Source organism: Archocentrus centrarchus, chromosome 23, assembly GCF_007364275.1.
Source record: "Archocentrus centrarchus isolate MPI-CPG fArcCen1 chromosome 23, fArcCen1, whole genome shotgun sequence".
Lineage (NCBI taxonomy): Eukaryota > Metazoa > Chordata > Actinopteri > Cichliformes > Cichlidae > Archocentrus > Archocentrus centrarchus.
Window position 1 is genome coordinate 6,492,742 of NC_044368.1, and position 22,979 is coordinate 6,515,720.

General features: G+C 40.7%; 2 protein-coding genes across 3 annotated transcripts; one reads left to right on the plus strand and one right to left on the minus strand.

Annotated features, from left to right (window-relative positions):
• The first annotated feature begins 2,129 nt into the window (after positions 1-2,129).
• LOC115773190 (cryptochrome-1-like) lies at positions 2,130-19,788 on the plus strand. Of its 2 annotated transcripts, XM_030719720.1 has the most exons (14): positions 2,130-3,038; positions 10,376-10,484; positions 10,578-10,720; positions 10,911-11,095; positions 12,033-12,121; positions 12,262-12,402; positions 14,354-14,665; positions 15,109-15,260; positions 15,573-15,775; positions 16,649-16,762; positions 16,867-16,965; positions 17,880-17,960; positions 18,168-18,272; positions 18,995-19,788. In XM_030719720.1, the coding sequence occupies exons 1-13, from the start codon at positions 2,881-2,883 to the stop codon at positions 18,266-18,268; spliced, it is 1,887 nt and encodes a 628-aa protein (XP_030575580.1). In that variant the 5' UTR covers positions 2,130-2,880; the 3' UTR covers positions 18,269-18,272; positions 18,995-19,788. The 2 variants fall into 2 exon arrangements, with proteins under 2 accessions (XP_030575580.1, XP_030575581.1); XM_030719721.1 differs by lacking the exon at positions 17,880-17,960.
• Positions 19,789-20,331: 543 nt separating this feature from the next.
• Positions 20,332-22,563, minus strand: LOC115773514 (transcription termination factor 2, mitochondrial-like). The gene is made up of 2 exons (XM_030720296.1): positions 22,473-22,563; positions 20,332-21,905 (listed from the first exon to the last, which is right to left on the minus strand). Exon 2 carries the CDS (start codon positions 21,883-21,885, stop codon positions 20,740-20,742), a length of 1,146 nt encoding a protein of 381 aa, XP_030576156.1. The 5' UTR covers positions 21,886-21,905; positions 22,473-22,563; the 3' UTR covers positions 20,332-20,739.
• Positions 22,564-22,979: the final 416 nt, after the last annotated feature.

A 22,979-nucleotide genomic window follows, 5' to 3' on the forward strand; every position in this document is an offset into this window, starting at 1 on the left:
TATGTAAGTATATACACCACTCAAGCATAGCATTAGCACTGCCTAATACTGTGTTGGTCCCCCTTTTGCTGCCAAAACAGCCCTGACCTGTCCAGGCATGGACAAGATGTTAGCAACAGATCCTTTAAGACCTGTAAGTTGCGATGTTGGGCCTGCATGGATCGGACTTGTTTGTCCAGCACATCCCACAGATGCTTGATTGGATTGAGATCTGGGGAATTTGGAGGCCAAGTCAACACCTTAAACTTGTTGCTGTGCTCCTCAAACTATTCCTGAACCATTTTTGCTTTGTGACACATTTTCTTGCTGAAAGAGACCAAAGCCATCAAGGAATACTGTTTTCATGAAAGGGTGTACATGATCTGCAACAATGCTTAGGTAGGTGGTAGGCGTCAAAGTATCATTCGCATGGATGAGAGGACCCAAGGTTTCCCAGCAGATTATTGCCCAAAGCACCACACTGCCTCTGCCAGCTTGCATTCTTCCCATAGTGCATCTTGGTGCCAGGTGTTCCCCAGGTAAGTGACATGCTTGCAATCAGCCATCCACATGATATAAAAGAAAATGTGACTTATTAGACCAGGCCACCTTCTTCTATTGCTCTGTGGTCCAGTTCTGATGCACACGTACCCATTGTTGGTGCTTTCCGTGGTGGACAGGGGTCAGCATGGGCAACCTGACTGGTCTGTAGCTATGCAGCCCCATACACAACAAACTGTGATGCAATGTGTATTCTGACACCTTTCTATCAGAACCAGCATTAACTTTTTAGCAATCTGAGCTATAGCAGCTCGTCTGTTGGATCGGACCACACAGGCCAGCCTTTGCTACCCACCTGCATCAATGAGCCTTGGCCGCCCACAACCCTGTCGCTGGTTCACCACTGTTCCTTCCTTGGGCCACTTTTGATAGATACTGACCACTGCAGACTGGGAACACCCACAAGAGCTGCAGTTTTGCAGATGCTCTGAACCAGTCATCTAGCCATGACAATTTGGTCCTTGTGAAACTTGCTCAAATCCCTACACTTGTTCATTTTTCAACTTTGAGGACAAAATGTTCACTTGCTGCCTAATATATCCCACCCACTAACAGGTGCCATGATGCAGTATTAATCAGCATTATTCACTTCACCTGCAGCATTCACTTAGGCCCTGTCATTATCATATATTGATATAATAGATTATCATGAAAGTAAGGGGGCGTTACTGACATGATACAATACTGCCCCTCAGTGGCCAAAAGATGGCGCTACTTCACTGGCCAAGGCAGCATTTTGCATCTTGCATAATAATTACAAGCCTTTTTATGTAAGAGTTTTGTGACGCATTTCATTTTTGGATATTAAAGAGATTTTCTAGTCCACTACAGCCACTGATACTGATTACTACCACTATTAACAATAGTTAGAGGTACACATGTTCATTCAGAAACAAGGCAACTGGAACAGATTTATGAAATATAAGGGCTTTAAGATTTTATATATATATATATATATATATATATATATATATATATATATATATATATATATATATATATATATATATATATATATATATAGTCTTGAAGTCCACTGAGTTTTGTTTATATGCTGGGCAAATCTGAGAGCAAATTGAGGAGAAATCATAACTGATATCAAGTTAACTACACTCGATATTTTACTAGACCGCACACACTGGTGACGGGCGAGTGCCACCCACTCATGCCGGACTTCATGTGCACATCCGGGTTCTTTTATTGCAAACAAGCCCGCGCACTCTTGCAGCTGATGAAGACTTTTTTTTTCCGTTAACGCTATTGTGTAACTATTTTCTTATTTATTTATTTATTTTTAGCATTGATCTGTTATAAAACATGAAGTAAACAATGAAAACACTCGAGTAAACCTTCTTTCAGTCTGCTTTCCTCCGAAGGTTATTAGAGAACTGGGTAAATTAACCTGCTGACGTGCTGTGTCGGTCCAGTGAGAGGTCACAGTTCAACAATATCACCAAAGCGGGTAAGTTGACTGCTCATGCTGGCATGTAGAAAGCACGCTGCAAAAACGTGACTACGCCGTGAAACGCACAAAGCCACTCGGACAAATCAGAAGGCTCCGACCTGCGCACGTCTGCAGTGGGCGGAGTATCGGTTGTAGGTGCGGTGGGGAGGTTGAACAGCTATTCGTGGATGTTGTAAAGGAAAATCTTTTGAGGTCGCTGCTGAAAATATCGGCTCAAGAGTGAGGCAGACGGGGTTATACGGAACCGAGAAGAGGTTATAACAGCTAAGTATTTGTCCAGCTGATAATAGGACGACGAATTCGACAATATTTCTCAGAAATTTTATTTACATAACCAGCTTCCTTGGCATTTGCGGCACGGAGCGGCCGGTCTTGCCACGGTGTCTTGTGGGCTCAGATTATAGGCCAGTTTAAGTACTCTGTTATTGCGTTTGACTTAATTAATGTCTGTAGAAAGCAGACCAGCCCAGGTGTGTTAGCGTATATATTTATGCATTAATTTTTTCGTCATTCAGAAAAACAAGTTATACAACAAGCCTGACTCCACAGCACACCGGGTCCTAAAGCCCGTCATTTTAGTCGTCACATTACCGGAGCGCGCGCGCTGTCTCGGGCCCAAATGGTTCAGCAGCCAGCGGTTTCTACATTTTTCGACATTATGGAAAAAGCTCTGTTAGAACAAGGATAATTTAAAAAGTTGGACTCCGTTATTGAACTCTAAAGGACTTTTTCTTCACATATTTGGATTCCAGGTGGCCTTTTTTTTTTTTCTCTAAACGAAACTGTGCGCGAGTAGGTGGAATAAAAGTCGAGCGAGACCCAAGAGACTGTTGACCTCTTTCAAAAAGGAAGAAAAGGACTCGTCCAGTTGAGTAATGGTCATTAATACGATTCACTGGTTCAGGAAGGGCTTGCGGCTCCACGACAACCCGTCGCTCAAGGAATCTCTGCTGGGAGCGGATACGGTCCGCTGCGTCTACATCCTCGACCCGTGGTTTGCGGGATCTTCCAACGTTGGCATCAACAGGTGGAGGTGAGAGAAACACGCATTTAACCACGTGCTAACACGCATGCAGAGCAACGGGGATACATGAGAGAGCAAAAATAAAATTGTAAACTGCAGTGCATGCATATTTCTATCTATTTTAATAACACGTAAGACGCTCGTTGCTGCTGTTTTGTGCATCTTTGGCCTGTTTTTACGTCTTTGTTGGTGTTTATTGCAGTTGCTTTGGGCCTCTTTTGGCCTGTTTTGTCTTTTTCTGAATGTTTTTGTTTCTTTGTGGCTGTTTTGTCTGTGTTTTATGTCTCTATACCTGTTTTTTTTTTTTTTTATCTCTGCAGCTGTTCTGCGAGTGTTTGTGGCTGTTTTGTGTTTCTTTGTCGCCTGTCTGGAGGTCTTTTAAAGTTTTTCTTTGGACATTGGTTGCTTTTTCACACATTTTCACTCCAGTCCTTGTATGTTTATTTTATTAATTTTTTTATTGTTGTTTTTTGTTTTTTTTTAATTTGTTAAGCCGCTTCACAGTGGCCTATGAATTATTCAATCATTAAAAAAAAAAGGCACCTAACTTGAGGGTGAACCAGTGTTAGCTACATACAACAAATGACTTAGAAAACAACTGGTTTTAAATTGTATTTTTAGGCACTTTGTTACTACCAGCCTGTCACAAAACCACGATTTGTTCTCATTTTTTAAAGTTATTTTAAAAATGCCAAAGATGTCACAAAGATAAATTTGACAAGATGATCCCCAAAGAGCTTTTAGCTGAAAACTTGGCATATCTCAGCATGGTGTGCGGTGTGTCCTTAAAAAACCTGAGGAAACTGGACACATGGCAGGCCTAAAAAAAAACTGTCTACAGCAGATGAATCAACTGAAGGGCCTCTTTGGTCGTGTGTCGGGTCTTTTCTGGATTGTTTCCTGTTTCTTAAGGACATGACTTTCAGGTGCTGTTCATCTGCTTCACTATAGTTGGTATGTGTGGTCTATACTGTAATGTCTCATTGCAAAAGTGGATGTTAGGAAGCCATTCTTAAGAAAGGTAAATAGGGAGAAAAGGCTGGGGTATGCCAAATTACATAAGAAGTGCACTGAAAATCTGTGGCAACAGTGATTTAATCCAAATTTGAAATTTCTGGTTCAAATCATTGTCAGTATGTACAGAGGAGGTCAGGAGAGAGGTACAGAATTGAGTGTGTACAGCCATCTGTAAAACACAGTGGAGGCTCTGTTGTGGTTTGGGGCTGCATTTCAGTGGGTGATGTTGGGGATCTTGTGAAAATCAATGGAATTATGGATGCAGAAATGTACAGTCATAGATTGATTTGGGAGAATTATTAAACTGACTCAGATACAGGAGCATGACTTTCTGCCAGAAATAGGAAATATGTAAGGAATAGTTTGGTAAAGCATTGCCCAACAGGTTTTACTCTTGCATTTTAATTTAAATCAGTTACATTTTTGAGGTGCTGATTGCCAAGTTTTGTTCATTTTTTCAAAGCGGGTCTGTTTTCTAAATAAAAAACAAAAAGAGGTCACGGAGCTGCTGCATGATTGCCTGAATTCTGACCTCCATATACGATGCATAGGAAACTACAGCAAATTATGACATTAATAGACTTTATATAAGATCACTAACATATCATTTGCACTCCTTTACTTTCTTAGATGTATTGTACACTAAACTGTAATCTTGACTAAATAATCACCAGGCAACAAAACATCAAAACCAGGGGAAACACCAATTATATCTGTTAGATCAAGCATAATGAGTACTGACTTCACACATAATTTATAACATTACTTTGTCCTTCAAAAGGTGACTAAGATCTCCGATTGGTAAACAGTATTTTCACCTCCCTGCTAGACTTTAATTATTCTTAAATGGCTTTCAGCTTATGACATAATTAACTGTTGTTTATAAAGAGGTTTATTGCACATCAGCAGCTCCCAAACATATCGAGTTTCTTTGACTCATAACGTTACAGACCACATATACCAACTATGGTCTGTGTTACAAGGCTGTAGCAGTGTAAATTACATTCAGATCAGCAGATATTTCCTCTGTAAAGATGAAACACCTGAAAGTATGGATCTCAGCCAGAGCTGCAAGTAGTGAGTTGCTTTAACGCACGTGCACCATAGCTATGAACTTTGATAGGAAGCAAGCATCTGACCTAGTCGGTTTACCCGATGTTTACCCAACCAGCTCCCTAATACAAGATCTGTGTGATGTCAGACTGTGGAGATTTAAGAATAACGCATTGGATGCGCAGAGAGAGGGACTTCAACCTATGCCACGGCTCTAGAGATGCATTTGTGTGCAGACCTCCAGAGCACGACTGCAATGACGGTGAAATGTCGTAGGTGCGTAGGTGAAATGTCTGTTGGTTAAAAAATTGACTTGAACAGGAAGTCAGTGACAGCAGAGTTCACCACAAAGAGGAAGAAGTAAAAAAAAAAACAAACAGCAAAAACATCAAAGTTTAAAATGAATGTGTGAAGCACAAACAATGGCTGCAGCACAGTTGTCATTGCTTTAACACTTCTCTACAGTAAAGTTCGTTTGTATATTATGATTCACACATTTTGACACTCACCCCAGTGACAGTACAGAAAATGTAGACGTGAGTCTGCAAAGCTGTGTAGAAACTACAAGCTACCAGTGTGCAACCATGCCGGGGTCTCAATAATCTGGCGCATTTGCTTCTAGCAAGTGAGCATCATATACCCTGCCTCCTGGATCTTGTTTCCAGGTAGCTCTGTTGCCTAAATCAATCTATCAGTAGTGTGACTGCATCTGAAGCACACGGTTTCCTGCTGTGTTCCACATGTGGGAAAAGGTCTTTGGTCTCTCTGTATTCTCTTGAGGTTTTCTGTTTTTAGTTTGAACTATTGGGACTAAACTTTAGATGCTAAAAATGCACTTCTAATTACTGCTTTACTTTTGCATGTTTCTCAGCTTTCCTTAAAATGTTCTACTGGCTTATTTTGACCCTATAGTTCTTTGCTATAGAGGCCACATTTTATGTAACTGACATTTCCTGACCTCCAGACTGTCAGCATGTGTCTCTGATTGTTTGACAGCTGAGATAGGAACAGGCAGTTAGTGTCTAGTGACACGAATAAGTATATGAAGCTTTTTAGGGTCATGAATCAGAGATAAGTCTGAGGACCGTTGAGTTTAACAGCCTGTCACCCCGCTGGCTGACAGTTTTATGTAAAGTTCCCCAGTAAAAACAAACAGTTGGCATCCTTCTTACTTATTTGTTCAGTGGGACTCAGCTTCCTGGTTGTGTAGAAACTGCAGCATCTTACTTGGCAGTTTTGATGGCCTACATATAACTGTTGGATGAATGAAAGTCCCCCTGAGGTTTACAGTACAGTAGGTGTCTCCCTTTGTGTTTTATGTTTCCATTCCCGCCGTGAGCTTTGGTTCGCACTGTAGTCTCATGCTGTTTTTGGAAGAGAACGAGAGCAGCAGCACCACAAAAAAGGCACGCCTGTTATGAGCGTCCATGTTGTTATGCTTCCACATTTATGTAACAGGAGCCTGGGCTGACGCAGAGCCCACGCAGATCACTCAGCGTGCCCTGATTCATTCCCTTTATTTCATTTTTTTAATGCACAAATCGGACACGGAGTAAAATGATGATAAAGTATAAAGGAAAGCTCTAGTTCAGATTTGTTGAACTATGTTTCCAAAGGGTTCTTATTTGAATGTTGAATTTGAAGATGACCTGTTCTGCCTTGCTTGAATCAGGGCTGGGTACTGTTACTGCACTTTTGTGCCTCTGGTTTTTATCTCTTGGTGCATTTTGCTCATAGTGAAACTAAGCAAAGCCACAAAATATAGTAATGCACAAAGAGGATGCTGTAAACATCGTGCTGCAGCCTGCAGCGCCTGTAACTGGCACCTGTTTCTGCGCATTTCTTATCATCGGAATTGCTTATGAAACAGCGAGCACTCCCTTTTCTTGAGATCTAGGCGGTGATCCTCAGTAAACAAGGTGGGTCAGTGCCAGATGACATAATCACTCTAACTTTCCCTCTTTTCCTACAGCGACAGGCATGGCATAAGTAGGTCAGTGTGTTAGGAAAAAACTCTTTCATTCCTCTTTTCCTTTTGACCTACTTCTGCACGTCTGCTTCTGCAGGAGACCCCCACTATCTCTGGTATGGCGCACTGCTTTGAACGCTAATCCCAACAAAGCTGCATCTGTCTGATATCCTTTTTCAGATCTGTTTAAGCTAGTTGAAATTCTCACGCTGGGTGGCCCACAGTTATGAAGTGATGTGGGTGAAATTAGAGAGTGAAATTGTAGAGTTGTTTAAAAAATAGGACAGATGTGGGAGTGAAAATAATGAAAAACAGACATGAATGGATTTCGTCTGGCATTGAATTCAGCACAGTTTTGTCTCTGTTTTAAAGTCCACAGATAAACATAGCTTAAGGTCACAGCTTTTCTGGATAGTCTGAGTCTGGCTTTGCAGAATCAAACTGTCCTCAGAGGTCAGGAGAGCAAAGCAGCCGGCGTAGGGAATGACCTCGGACTCAGCCCCTGGTCTGGCAGGAAAAATCTGGGTCAAGACACAGGAGAGTTGTTAGTCCCTTCTGCAGCTCTACACTGCAGCTCACATGGAACAGAAACGCCAGTATTGGTGTAGCTCGACTTAAGCAACAGTTCACTCTTATCGTTAGTGAAGTTTCAGTTGGTTTGTGTCGTGCTGATATGATATTATCATTTCTTAAAACTGTGTTATCCACCTCGAATAAGAACAATATATATATATTTCCTACGTCAAATTGTTATCAACATCCATCCATCCATCCTCTTCTGCTTATCCAATTCAACATATAACATTATCTAGGATTTGTCTTGGCAGAGTTTCCGGACTTGTCTTACTCTTGCGTTCTTCGAAACATGGCCTCACAGGAGGGACAGAATCACCGTAGTTGGTATTTTTTTCAGTAGTGTGAGGATTGCGGTGTACAGAGGCCTCAATCTAACAAAATTAAAAACACATAAGTAATTGATGCCATGAATACAAAATTTAAATCACCCAAAAAGCAAATAATTTGAAAGATAATTGGTGTATTGTGCTTTTTTTTCCACTGCACAGTTCAGCCCGTCTACATTTAACCCACATGTTGTACATGTGATTGATCTTTGGTCGGAGCTGTGACCTAAAAATAAATGCCAACAGAATGAGAATAATGACTCTCATTACAGCCTCCCCCCCCCCCCCCCCACTGAACTTTTGATATTTTTATGTCAGGTAAGCACGAAGCATTATAAACATTGCCACAGTTATTTTCTCGAGTTCTCGAGTGTTCTTCATAAGGCAATACATTATCTCAAATGCCATGGCTGAATAATATTTGCAGAGTGTTTAAGCTTGTTTATCAGTGAATACTATTTACAGTGCACCTACCAGGCTGTCTTATCAGTGAAAAAACATGATTAGACCTGGATGATACAGGAAGCTTCCACCTACAAAATTTGGTACCTATAGCAACAGCACGGGAAGCACCACGTTACTGACGCTTTGTGTTTTTTTATACGTGTGTACCGGTGGGTGTGTGTTCTGATGCTTATAGCTACACACAGTGATGATTAAACTTGTAGGTGAGGGCTGGTCGACTCATGCACTGTCTGCGTGATTCAGTCTTTTGGAAATAAAAGAGGCATTAATCTGAAGGGACAGACAAGAAGAGACATTGTACTTTAGTTAATCCTGGTAATATCAAAGAGTTTGTCCTTTTTTTTTTTCCCTGCATTTGACCTACATTGTTGTTGATGCTTAAAGAAATTCATTTTACTCTTCATCAGTGTGGGCTATGTAGAACAAGGACAGAAAATTTTATCTAAGTTAAAAAAAACAATCTAATAATAGATTGACATCACATTCGTGTGATAAGTACAGTGTGATTATCCATGACTTAAGCACAAAAATCATATCAATCTTTGTTCATGCAAACTGGAGGTAAAATTACATGGGAGACCAAAAAGGGCCAAAATCAATAAATTTTTGCACCAACAAGTTTCAGTAAATAAGATGGTATGGCATTAAACTGACTTAGATAATATTCAGAAATAACATAGGCATTAATTTATTTATACATTTATTAGATATGTAAACGTATTAATTTCCCAATCATTATCGTTTGTTTATTTAGTCTTGCTGAGGGATGATGTTTTAAAGATAAATTAATAAAGGAGTAATTTAATGAATGGATGAAGTGAAATACAAAATTAAAACCAAAACATCAGTTATGGGGACATTCATCAATTTTTTTTGATTATATATTTTATATAATTCTATATGTGCATTTTTGGTGATAAAATGAAAATATAAAAGGAGATTGAGTTTGAGCAACACAGAAGCACCAAAAGTGAACAAATAAAGAATTAAGTGATTATGTAAATAGTTTGACATGCTATTAAATGTTCCTAAACAATATAAATGTACCTAAATACCGTAATATAAATAAATGTAGACATTATAAGATGCATAAATTTATGAATATACGTATTATTTATTTACATTTGTGTAACTAATCCTGAGTGGTGGTAAGAGTCCAAGAGGGGAAAAAGGTTCTTTTTTAAAAAAAATAAAAATAAATAAAATTACTGAATAAAGCGCAATAAAAATAAATAGTTAAATTAATTAAAAAACAAATATGCAAGAAGAATAAAACCTGACTGAAATATCAGTTATCACCTTAAATCACATTTATCAAATTTATCTTCAGTCCTCCATAAATTGGGGGTGTTTCAGGAGCCAAAAATCTGCAGGGGTGACTGTTATATGTTGTCTGGAATAACTGTTATGTGAGGAGAGTCAGCTCATGTGAAGAGATATTTTTAGAGTTTACGTAACAGGACATGCCTTAAGCAAATACATCATACATCAACTTCAGTTTTTATTTATTTATTTTTTTTAATCAACTTCATTCATTTTTTTTCTTTTTTTTTTAATGATGGAAGAAATGGAAAAATGTATTTTCCTAAATGTGTGATTCTGATTTAAAGTTGAGTAGGGCTTAAAAATCTTTTATCACATAACAGAAACCTTTAGTGAAGTGCAATAAAAATAAAGAATAGATTTATTGTGGTGTGGTGTGTAGTAGGTGGTCTCAGTAAATTCGACTGTATTAAAATCCCAAAAGGCAAAGTGAATGGAAACTCCTACTTTTTTAAGTGTTTTACTTTTTTTTTTTTTTTTTTTTTCCCTCTTGTCAAACCCTAATTTTACTCCCTAATTTAACTGGTGCATCATGCAGTTAATGAGATTGTAACATCTTTTTGAACATCCAGTTGATATACTCAGGTTTTTTGGGGTTTTTTTGTCATCATCTGCAGGTTCTTACTGCAGAGTCTTGAGGACTTGGACTCCAGCCTCCGTAAGCTCAACTCACGTCTGTTTGTGATCCGAGGCCAACCCACTGATGTCTTTCCCAGGCTTTTCAAGGTGACGTGAATCAGATTTAAGCTACACAACAAGGGTGCTTCAAACATTTCATGTGAATCCTAAATGTTCTTTGGTTTACCCCCTCTTTTCCAGGAGTGGAAAATTACTCGTCTGTCCTATGAGTATGACTCTGAGCCCTTTGGGAAAGAGCGAGATGCAGCTATTAAGAAGCTGGCCTCTGAGGCTGGAGTTGAGGTGACAGTGCGCATCTCCCACACACTCTATGACCTGGACAAGTAAGTTACAATAATATAATTTCAAAATACATTTCACTGTGCATTGTACTGTGTATAACTGTGCATGTGACAAATAAACACTATCTTATCTTATCTTACCTAACCACAACAAACACTATTGTCGTATTGTTGGTTTTTTTTGTGCTGAACAAGTTGTTTGATGCGTCTCTTTTCTGTTTGCACTCTGCAGGATCATAGAGTTAAACGGAGGTCAGTCTCCCCTCACCTACAAGCGGTTCCAGACTCTCATCAGTCGTATGGACCCTGTGGAGGTGCCTGCAGAGTCCATCACAGCTGAGATAATGGGGAAATGCACTACGCCACTCTCTGAAGACCATGATGAGAAGTTTGGAGTCCCCTCCCTGGAGGAACTGGGTAAGATCCAAATTTGATTAGATAGTGAAATTCATTATAAAAAAGTAGTACTCGTTTGTGGGGAAAAAGCAGCACTAGTGGTAACTGTGCAAAGCTGAGTTTCCAACAGAAACGTTGTTAGACCCAGCAGCTGCGACTGCGTTAGTGTAGCACAGTCCACTTGTGATACAGCAAACATGGAGTGGATGTAAAATATTTTTGCTGCTTCAGGTTACGCAGGTACAGTGAATGCATCTGTGTTGTAAATTGGATCAGATTTGCCTCTCACTCAACACCACAATGGCAGTAGGGATAATTCCCATTTTGTATGGAGGATTCATACCAGACCTTACTAACCAGTGAGTGATGTTACAGTGGTGTTGTCTGTCTTTTATTTACAGTCTATGTCCCCAAAGTCAGAATATGAGTGCTGTGTCAGCGTAGCTTTTGCAGTGTCAGACTTCAGATACACTACTGCTGATTTGAGGAAAGAATGGTCAATGATTAAGCGTGCTGTAATCAGCAAATGTGAAACGAGCAGATATATGAACAACTCAAGGTTAACAGTGTTAGGTCATAACAGTTTCCTGTCGTTTTTTTAAAATTAAAGTAGATTTTTAAACTTTCATTCTTGATTAAGTTGTTCACGAATGTTTTTATATGTGCAAAACTAGTTAAGGGTAACAATAGGCTAGTGACCTACATTAACTTCTAAACGGTCGACATTTATGATTAAAAATGTTTTGGAAACACAAACTGATGATGGACAGGAGTAAAAAGGCCTGTTTAAATAAATCTACCCACAAAAGTAGTTTTCCCTCTGGTTGTATCGGTTTGCCCTCTTGTGGTCGTAATGTGGATTACTAAAATGTTATATAAACTACAGGTATTTTTTTCAAAAAAATATTTAAATTTTCCAAATATATTATAATGTGTGCTTCCAATGTGATCCCTGCAGGTTTTGATACCGAAGGCCTGTCCTCAGCTGTGTGGCCAGGGGGAGAGACTGAAGCTCTCACACGACTTGAGAGGCACTTGGAGAGAAAGGTCAGACAAATCCAATAAAATCCAGCTGAGAATTGTGGTTAAATAAGTCATTATTTTGAGTACTGTCCTACTGCTCTCTCATTTAAAATGAGTTTCTCAGTTATGCAAGTCTCAGGTTTTCATGCGATCGTTCTCATCAGGCATGGGTGGCCAACTTTGAGCGTCCCAGGATGAACGCCAACTCGCTGCTCGCCAGTCCGACAGGCCTCAGCCCGTACCTGCGCTTCGGCTGCCTCTCCTGCCGCCTCTTCTACTTCAAACTCACCGACCTCTACAGGAAGGCAAGTTTGTAGGAATATGTTAAACATTGCACTTGAATAATTGGGTGTCTGATTATTTTTTTAAATGTATTTAAAATGTTTGGTTTTTTGTTTGTTTTTTTTTTAGTCATCTGAAAAATGAGGTGGAAAGATTTAGGATGCCTAGAGTAGTGGGTGTTTTTGATCATAAAGCCCATGTTGCAAAAGCGAGATGGATATGGTTGCAGACAAAGGTGATAAGAGGTTAAGGCTGCAGCAGACTCATATGTTGTGAGAGATTTCACAAAAGCAGTGAGAAGCAAAAGTGTCTTGACTTGGAAGAGAATGTTAGCTCCCTCTATTGAAAGCAGACTGGGTGAGAGACCTTCAGAGGTGACCATGAATGATCCTTCTGCAGGCCCTCCTGCATTATGACTTTTACTTCCTCTAAATCAGGGGTGGCCATTTCATCTTCCCAAGGGGCAACGTAAGAAACCGGGATTATTGTGGAGGGCCGCGCCAATGAGCTGAACCCAATTCTGCTCAATCTTAATATTATCTCTTAATACACTTATTAGTCCAGCCCTCCACAACAGTCCCAGTTTTTCATGTGGCCCCTTGGGAAAATTAATTGCTGCCGTCCCGTTGACAAAAAGGCCCCCATTTCCATATTCTTGGCCCACACTCAGCTAAACTGGGAGCAACTTAGGGAGGATTAAACCACACCACTGCAGAGGAATGGGTGAGAAGAATTTAACACAGGATAAAACAATCACACAGAACAATAGCTGTTTTATCTTAGCTACCCTGTTTGATCTTGCTGAAATGGTTGGAAGCCAAAATTGAAAGTGAAATTAAAGTTTGATTAATCTCTCAGCCTTGTTAGGAATGGATAAAATAATTCTGACCTGCAGGAGGATGCTGTAATTAAGGTCATTTATCTTTCACGCTCAGCGGGAGAAGGTTTCCAGGATGTCTTCTCTCTGGACTAAATTAAACTTCATTTAACTGATAAAATGACAAATATTTTGAAATAATCTTCTCAAGAAACAGCTGTTGGAAAAGAAAAAGAATCAGATCATCTTACATTCAGGTCAGTGCAGTAATTAAAACCAATATGCTTATCAGATTCAAGGGCAGTTTTTTGATACTCTGGTGTATTATTTAAGTGTAAATTATTACTGCATTTATTTGATTTTGGATTAAATAAAGACAAAAGATGAAGGGTGCTTCTCCCTTTCTGCGTATTTCAGTTTTAGACACATTACCTCACAGGCAGGAACCTGAAAGTAGGACACTGACTCAGATCTGAGTGCAAGAGACAGGGATTTATTGTGTTTGTAACTAAGGCAGTGGCTGGCAGTAGCAGGCTGTGGTTGGCTGAATGTTGAACAAGTTGAGTGGTGCCGCACTGGGCTGGAATCTTTTTAGGCCTGCTGATGAAACTTGGCCCTGGTATGAGTATTATTAGATTGGTTAATGCATCAAACTGATAGGGGATGAGAAGCTGAAAGGTTCATTGGTGGATAGCTGTCAGGGGTACAGTCTGATGGCAGAGATGACCGAGCGCCGAGGCCACACACCCACACACACAGATTGTCTACAAAATGGGGGTCATAACAGACATAAGCAACGGAAAAAAGAACACAAGGAATGAGTCATTGAAAATACACCCAGTATTGTGACATCAGAAGCATTTGCAGGGGTGATTTACTGCTCTGGTTGTTTATTCTAACATGTCATGATTCACAGTGTGTGCTATAATGAGGTGAATTAACTAGTACTGCCTCGCTCTTAGATTTTGATGTTGTATATTTGCACTCCAGTGCTTACATGTAAATGATCTAAAGTAACGTAATTCTTAAACTTTTGTCTTTTACTTTTACTTTTCGTCTGCTACTACAGACGATTCTGACTTTAAAAAAATGCACAATAATCTGGTCAAATCTCTATTTACCTCAGACATTAATATGCCCTTCTCCTACTCCACAAGGTCAAGAAGAACAGTTCCCCTCCTCTCTCGCTCTACGGTCAGCTGCTTTGGCGTGAGTTCTTTTACACGGCGGCCACCAACAACCCCTGCTTCGACAAGATGGAGAGCAACCCCATCTGTGTTCAGATCCCATGGGACCGCAACCCCGAGGCGCTGGCCAAGTGGGCGGAGGGCCGGACCGGCTTCCCCTGGATCGACGCCATCATGACCCAGCTGAGGCAGGAAGGCTGGATACACCACCTGGCCAGGCACGCCGTGGCCTGTTTCCTGACAAGAGGAGACCTGTGGATTAGCTGGGAAGAGGGCATGAAGGTAGACAATGTCTTACTATTTTTCTGATTGGAGTAATGATAGTATCTGTTTACTTCATACCAAACACCACTTGGGTAGTTTAAAAATGGAATATTTGTGTCTTTTCCAGAAGCTGTAAGATTTGTTGCTCTCTTTCACCCAAAATTAGTTTTTTGCTTTCAGAAGGTATTGTTCATAGTAAATAATGGATTGCTTTATAAATTTATCATTTGTTTCCTTTACAAAATGTTAGAAGAACTGTGGAAGTAACTAATTGATGTTGATCATGATGGGAACTCTATATTTAATCAGAATGTTATCCACAGTTTCTGCATTTTTTTTTTTTTTTTTTCATCATAATCAAACACTTTGGAGAATTGACCAAATCAATTGATCTTAGCTATCTCAGGAGGACCAAATATTGCTTCTCAGTCGATCTGAGATTTTTCTGCTTGTGTGTTCAGGTGTTTGAGGAGCTGCTGCTGGATGCAGACTGGAGTGTGAATGCAGGCAGCTGGATGTGGCTCTCCTGCAGCTCTTTCTTCCAGCAGTTCTTCCACTGCTACTGCCCAGTGGGCTTTGGCCGACGCACAGACCCCAATGGAGATTACATACGGTATGGTTGCTTTTGTCAAAACATCTGTATTTGGGGAATTTTTGCAAGAAAAGTAAGAAGTTATAATATAGCAATGAAGCTTAGGCTTTATTCATGTAAAATTAGATTTGTAAAATAAAATTTTTAACAAATCTGTGCCTACTTAAAGAAATGAGTCTGTTTTTGAGAGACCTCCATCCAGCCTTGGGTGGTTGATGCTGTTCCAGTGATAAATCAGTTTTGGCTAATTCCACCACAGCAGATGTGATGCTTTTCCTGGAAATAAATTAACCCACCCACATGCCCACTAAACTTCTTCATCTCTCCACTCAGCCGCTACCTGCCCGTTCTGAGGGGATTTCCAGCCAAGTATATTTATGATCCCTGGAACGCTCCAGAGGTTGTGCAGAAGGCAGCCAAATGTATTATTGGAGTGCATTATCCAAAGCCTATGGTGCACCACGCAGAGGCCAGCCGCCTCAACATCGAGCGAATGAAACAGATCTACCAGCAGCTCTCCTGTTACAGAGGCCTCGGTAAGGATGCAGATGAAGCATTTTTTTTTTTTTTTTTTTAATTAAAATGAAGAAAGATCAGCCAGTGGATCACAAGCAGTGATTTTTCTCTTGAAAGTCTGTTACTGAAAACATGGCATAAGCTTTTTTCAGCCAGATTTGTACAGAACAAGTCATCCCCTGTTTTTAATGTTCTTCAACCACACAACTGAAACAGCTACTGTAATTTCATTTGCAATCCTTTGCTCCATGTTGCTCTCTCTGCTGTTTCCTGTCTGCCTCTGTGCTGTCAGCTTTCCAATAATAAACTGAGCCCCAAAAATATCTTTAAAGTGGAGATAGTAAGCTTTTCTTTGATTTCTCTCAGGTATACACTGTTGCAGTGATTAAATAATGAGTTTGGCATATGTAAATAATCCCTATGAGGCTCTTGTTCAAACAGTTTTTTCTAATCTTGACTGCATGATACCAGTTGGAGTGAATATCCCTAATGAGGTCATCTCAGGCAGCACAGAAGCCCCACCCACTTTCTGTGTGGGAGGGGCAGCACCAAGGCTCAATATTACATAAATAAGGATTGTTTGAAATAGTTAGTCATATAAAGCTATTCTAGTAGACTGCAAGCATAAAAATATGGAGGTGGAAATTAAAATAACTGGCCCCTGAATGAATGAATGAATGAATGAATGAATAATAGAACCTGCCTGACTCTGAACTACAGCCAGCAGATTTTAAAATGTCTCAGATTGAATCTACGAGAAACTCAAGAGTAGAAAAGAAAAATAATCAAAGTGAACATAAATGGCTATATGTGAAGTATTTAAACTACACAGACGTGTTTCACTTGATGTTTCATGTTATTATTAAGTTATTGACTGACCTCTGTTTCTGCAGGCCTTTTGGCTACAGTTCCCTCCAGCTCTAATGGCAACGGGAATGGGAATGCTGAGACATCCTCAGATGCAATGCGATTCTCTGAGACTTCACGCGATGCTGCAGCTCCATCTAGTAAGTGGCACAGAGACCACCTCCTCCTCTGACACTTCCTGTGTAGCCTCTGGCAGTGAAATCTTTGAAGATGACCTGTTTGTTGTTTTTAATTTGTTTCTCAGCCTATCAGATGCCGGTTCACTCCCAGGGAGAGTGGCAAAGCGGTGTCATGATGTACCTGCAGGGGGATCCGCAAACCAGTGCTGGCATGCACCAACATGGTGGGCACTAACAACCAGTGCACAAATCTGTCACTGATCACATTTGTCTTCACTTGGTTACACACTTGATACTTTGTTTTTCTGTGTGTGCAGTTTTTATTCTGATTGGGAATTTATTGATACCAGGTGCTATAACTTGGTTATCTTATTGATTTCTGATCAGTTTCCAATTTGCTTTTTTTTTTCTTTTTATTGTCAGCTCAACGTTTTAGAGTCTAAAACAGTAAAAGGACTTTTTTTCCTCCTGAGACAACCAGCCGATTCAAACCCAAAACCTTCTTGTTGTGAGGTGGCAGTGCTTACCCTGCACCTTCATAACATGTGAAAACAGTAAAGTTTGTCTGTTTCTTTGTGCTGATGTCTGCTGTGTGGTCTACCTGGAGTGGTTGTCTGATCACAGCAATTTAAGAGCAAAATAAAACAAATGTGTTAAAAAACATCAACAACAAAAAAACACCTGTTTGCATTTCTTTAAACAAATTTAAAGAAATATAAATGAGCATAGCCTTGATGGATGCATACCATTTGGATATTTTAGACCTCTAATAACAGAAAAATGGGTCAACTACAACCAAACCAAATCAACCACATTTAGACCAAATGTACAGGTTAGAGAGCTTTTAAAGGCCATCACAGGCTGTCCAGTTTTCCATTGGTGTCTGGTGCACATGTTGCAGGTGTTTGCACAGTGACTTCATAAATGTAGTGGTTACATATTTGCTTAACAAGCAAAATATCCCTGGTTTGATCTTGAGAAGAGTGTACCTGCTGTGGCGATGCCTTGTAAATAAGGGAGCAGCTAAAACAGCTTTTATTGCAGGTGTTTACACCTTTGCTTACTTGCAAGAACTTGCGTTCTTTTTTCCTGGGTCCTCTTCAGTGTTTTGCTGCTAATCCTTAAATCTTAATTGAAGTTCCAGGTTACGCTGCCAGTACCAGTATGATGTGTTACAGTCAAGGCACTCAGCAGATTCCTGGTCCTGTAATTCAAAAAGGTGCGAGTGAAACATTTCACTACTGACTGATGATGAATTTTGTGATTAATCCTTCTTAATTGGTTGAAAGTTTGAGAGTCTCAGTCCTCTGTTGCACCATCACTGTACGCCACCTCTAAAAGACTGTCTTCATTCTAAGCCATGTTTCTGTATTTAGTCAAAATTATAGTTTCATATTTTATTGAAATGTGCTTTTTAAATTTTTAGGACCTGAACACCACCCACCTACTCAGACCAGTGGCAAACGACACAGTGAGGACTCTGGGAATGGCAAAAGCTCCAAAGTCCAGAGACAGAGCATCCACTAAAGAGGTCAGCTGCAGTCTCACACACTATGATATACTTCATTCTTTTCCTTGTAGCAAAAAGGATATAATGCTAAGATGGTATCTAACACATACAGGATGTCCTTTGGTAACAGTAGTTGCATTCAGAGTGGAAGTCAGAAATAGGAATTTAATTCCTGATTTTTGAGGCAGGGAAACCTACTGAATCCACATTTTTATATTTAGCACCGATCCTCCGTCGTGTATCAGCTTAATAAAGCCCGGAATTCACGCTCTTGCATTTTTTTTTAAGTTCAGATAAGAAGAAGAAAATAAACGTGTGGATGGCTGAGAGCTGTTTGTTTACATGGCTCATGTTTTATCAGTGTTTACATTCTTTTAATGGTGGTGTCTTGGTACGGTGTACTTGTATCGATCAAACAATGGACACAGTTCCTGTTATGCAGTACCTACTTTGTAGTAAGGGGGGAGGGGACTACATGATGAACTACTACATGAACCTCAGTTCCTGTAGTAGTGCAGACAGAAAAAAAGAGGATATTTTTTCCATCAGTGTCTTTGTGGTCTTAAAGCTCCTGATATCAGCAGATGATCCTCACTTGAGGAAGCTGGATCATTGTTGTAGGTCAGATTTTCTAAATGTTTTAAGATGTAACATACGTATGACTGCACTGACCCTGATGCTGCTAAATGCATTTAGAGATCCGGGCTGAGCGCCACCTCTTTTTGTTTTTACTTGTGTTGCAGGTGTTTCTGCGGACTCGCCATCAATCATATCGAGAACACAGCCGAAACAAAATGGACGCTAAAAAAAAAAAAAAAAAAAAAGACTTAAATTTTCCTTACAGCACTACAACGCACGAGCACACCTTCAGGATGGATCTCAACCCATCATTAAACACACGTTTCTCATCTAAATCGGACTGAATAATATTGCGGTGTGGGCCACACGGCCCGGCCAGTGCTGTTACACTGTGCTCCTCTTTAGGTTAATATTTCTGAGACTAAAGTCCTTGTGTGTGTATATAATGAATTTGCTAAAAGCAGCTCACATACGACTTGTACATATTTGGATATTGTATGTGTTTTCTCTTTGTGTAGCCATAGACCCATTGATATATTTTTGATATGAGAATTCATTGTGGATTGATTGTTCTTTTGGAAAATTTTCAATAAAAAAGAATCATTTTTAGGCCATCCATTAAGACACAAATGGTCAGAAAGCTCTGCTAATGCACCCAAGTTTTTAAAGTTTTTCCACATTGAGCCATCCAGTGTAAATATCAACAGAAATCCTTTGTGTCTCAGTACTAGTGGACTCATTTTATTCCTTCCAGCATCAATATGACACTAACCACCATGTTATTGCCCTCGTCTGTGTTGATTGAGAAAAGGTGAGAGGACTACAGAGCCTTCATATCCTGGTGTGCCACCCCCACCACCCATATACTCCCAATAAATGTACCACTGGAGAGAACTGCTTCACTTGCTTCTTTGTTTCTTCCCAACGTGCTTGTTGAATTAAAACTGTTTTAAATATATCAACAGTTTCAGTCTTTTCTTTTTAAGGTTAAGCTAGCAGTGCATGAAGTCATTTAATTGGCTCCTTTTGGTGACCCTGTGGCCCAGTGGAGAAATGTTGCACTTGCATAGGACATTGTTTTCCCACAGCAGGAAACAGGACAACTCATTACAGATGAATACACTGGAAAACCACCTTCTCTATTCTCACACTGCTGCATGTCAGTGCCACATTGCAGACTTTGTACAAGGGAGTTGGCAGGTTAAGGATCATCCGATGCCATTTAAATCTTGGAGATCATTTATCTGAATTTCAGGTGCCAGGCTCGGGAGCCGCTGGCAATCCTCGATGAGGCCTTCCTCTGGCCTAGCTTCTGTTATAGATCAATGTTTCAATGTCATTTTGCATTTGGGGTTGGGGTCCCTGCTAGTCAAAGTAATCCCACTGCATCCCTTGAAAATGGCCTATGTTTAAAACATACAATACATCCAAAAGTGTAACATAAAATAAAATTGGTCTTTTCTCAAAAGAAACATCACCAACACTGTGAAAAAGACTTCTTAAATATTTTATTTTCTCAAGCACAAAAGTTTTTGGACTTCTGTTAAGGCAAAGAGTCTGTTACCGTACTTAACTATTAGACCACCTATCATAGTTACCCTCACCAAAGGCCCATATTAACTCAGGAAAAACCATACTGACTCTGCACTGAAGCTTCAGTCTTCTCTCAGAGAAGGAGCTGTGTGACACGCCAGACAGCACTTTGTACACATTATATGATTTAACGCTTACACACTCCTCATATAAAAAGCACCTCCCAAACTAGAAACCTTTAAACATAGTGTCATATTTTCTGAGCAGTCTTCAGCCTTTTGGGATTTTAAACTGACTTATTTGCATCTTGCACAAAGCTGAAGTCATAAACCGCATTTCATAACAAGCATCTAACTTTTCATCCTGTCACTGACGCTCACTCCTCTGCTGATTTAAGAGGAGCCACGGGGTTGAAGAGCGGCCTCCGCGGCCTGAGCTGCAGCTTGCTGTGACTCATCTCAAAGTCCTTCTTTGTTCCCACAATAACATCCAGGCTACCAGAGCGAATGTCGTAACCACAGGACGACAGCTTCTGGATACGGTACAGCACGATCTGCGTGGTGAGCTCGAATACATTTGGAGATTCTTTCACCTGCTCCATTGTCGCTCCAGCGTCCATCAGCCCCTGAAACCGCCCCAATAAGGTGGGCAAGGAGTAGTACAAGATGGCAGGACAGCGGATCACTATTTGCTTGAGTTCGTCTTTGGAGCAGGAGAGCGCCCCCTCGATGTAGTCCATCGCCCATTGCATGTCCTCAGGCTTCAGCTCTGCCATAGAGGCTTTGAGGTGGGAAACCAGGCTGAGGAGCTCCTCCGTGGTGAAGCCCTTCTCCCTCAGGAAGCCCAGACTGTCCCTCCAGGCCTCAGCTGGCCTCAGCAGAATATAAGGGTTCTGGCTAAGGAGCTTCTGCAGCCAGATGCGTAGGTTAGTCTCCTCTCCGCCCAGGTCGAGGTAGGTCTCCCTCAGCGTGTGGATGACCTCCTGGTTGCGCTCCACAGGCTGACTGAAACTCTGCGGGGCACTGGCCATCAGCTTGCTGATGATCCTGTTGCTAAGGCGAAGGTTCTGGAGGTAAAGGATGTTGGCCTGCTGGTTACTGTGGTGAGTAAGTGTAAAAAAGGAGGCTGGGAACTTTTCAATGATGCTCATCAACTGACGTTTGCTCGCACAGACAGACAGCCAGAGGTCTCGCTGAGTGGTGATGTCATCCGGGCGACACAGGATAGCCTCGGGGTGAGTTTCCAGGATGTGGGTGATAGCTGGGGCGTCTGCACCCATGTCCCTCAACAGGTCAACGGTCTCAGAAACATAGACAGTTCCCTCAGACAGAACCCAGCCTTTGAACCTGCGTACTTTTCGAATATCCACTGAAAGCTCATAAAGGGAGTCCACAGTGTGCTGGTTTTCCACTCTTTTGTTGGGGGAGTTCACAGTGGAAATGGATGCAGAGGCTGAGGGGGGTAGGAGCAGCCTCATTCTCTGAGAGCAGGTGTACAAGGAGGCAGAGGTGGCTCGAAGCATTGTTGATGACTGCAGTGATTCTGAGTGCAGAACAAAATGAGGAAAAACACAAACACAGATGAAAAATCTACTTCATGATACATTACAGAAGTGATTTCTATGTGATTTTTGCCCTTTTGCAGCAACAACCTACTTCAGACTGTGCTGACATATTTATCACAGTAAAAACCCACAAATAAGTAAATTACCATAAACGCTTTCATCTCGTGACCTTATTAGCCCATATTTTCTAGGCATAGATGCACTAAGTTAAAACTGTTAAACACCTTAAAAAACAAAAACTAAATTTCATTTAAAACACGTTAAGACAACATATAAATCTATATGTGTTTTTATGCCGCACGTTACTGAACGCATTGCATAAAGTTGCATGAACCCGCCGGGAGACTGCGCGTCACCGACTGCTGCGTAGACACGTGATACTGCGTGTTGTGTTATGTATCCAACAGCATGGACTGTAGAGAGACCACAGCCTGCCACGACTACAAGACAGATACAAACCACCGACAGACCTAAACACGGAGGCTACAGAGCCCGCAGTTCGCGGCTTCATAGATAAAAATAAATAATAAGATGAGTTATTTTACCAGTTTGTGAGGCTGTGGCCGTAACCCTTCGCCCGTCACACCCACTGCTCTGCTTTCATAACAACACAGGAGCTGCTGGGCGGAGTCAGAGGGCGCGACACATGGGAGACACGTGACTGCCCGCAGCCTATAGCAAGACTGGAAACGTGCTACGGATGTCAGTTCTTCCTTCTTCTAGTATTTCTCACTCATTAGATAAAAAGCTCAAACTGAAAACTGTGGAAGTTTGTAAAAAAGCTTTTTTTTTTTTTTTTGCCATCCATAAATCAAAATTTTGTTAAGTTGGTTAATTTGGATTATGATGTTTTTGTTGGTTGGAGCCTATCCCAGCTGTCATAGGGCAAAAGATAGTGTACAGCCTGGACAGGTCACCAGTCAGTCGCAGGGGCTGACACCTGACCCTGAGAAATAAAATGCATTCAACACAACATACTTAAATATAACGAGAAAAATGTTTTTCTTTGTTTTGTTTTGTTCTTTTTCTCTCTCAGCTCTGGAAAACGAAGA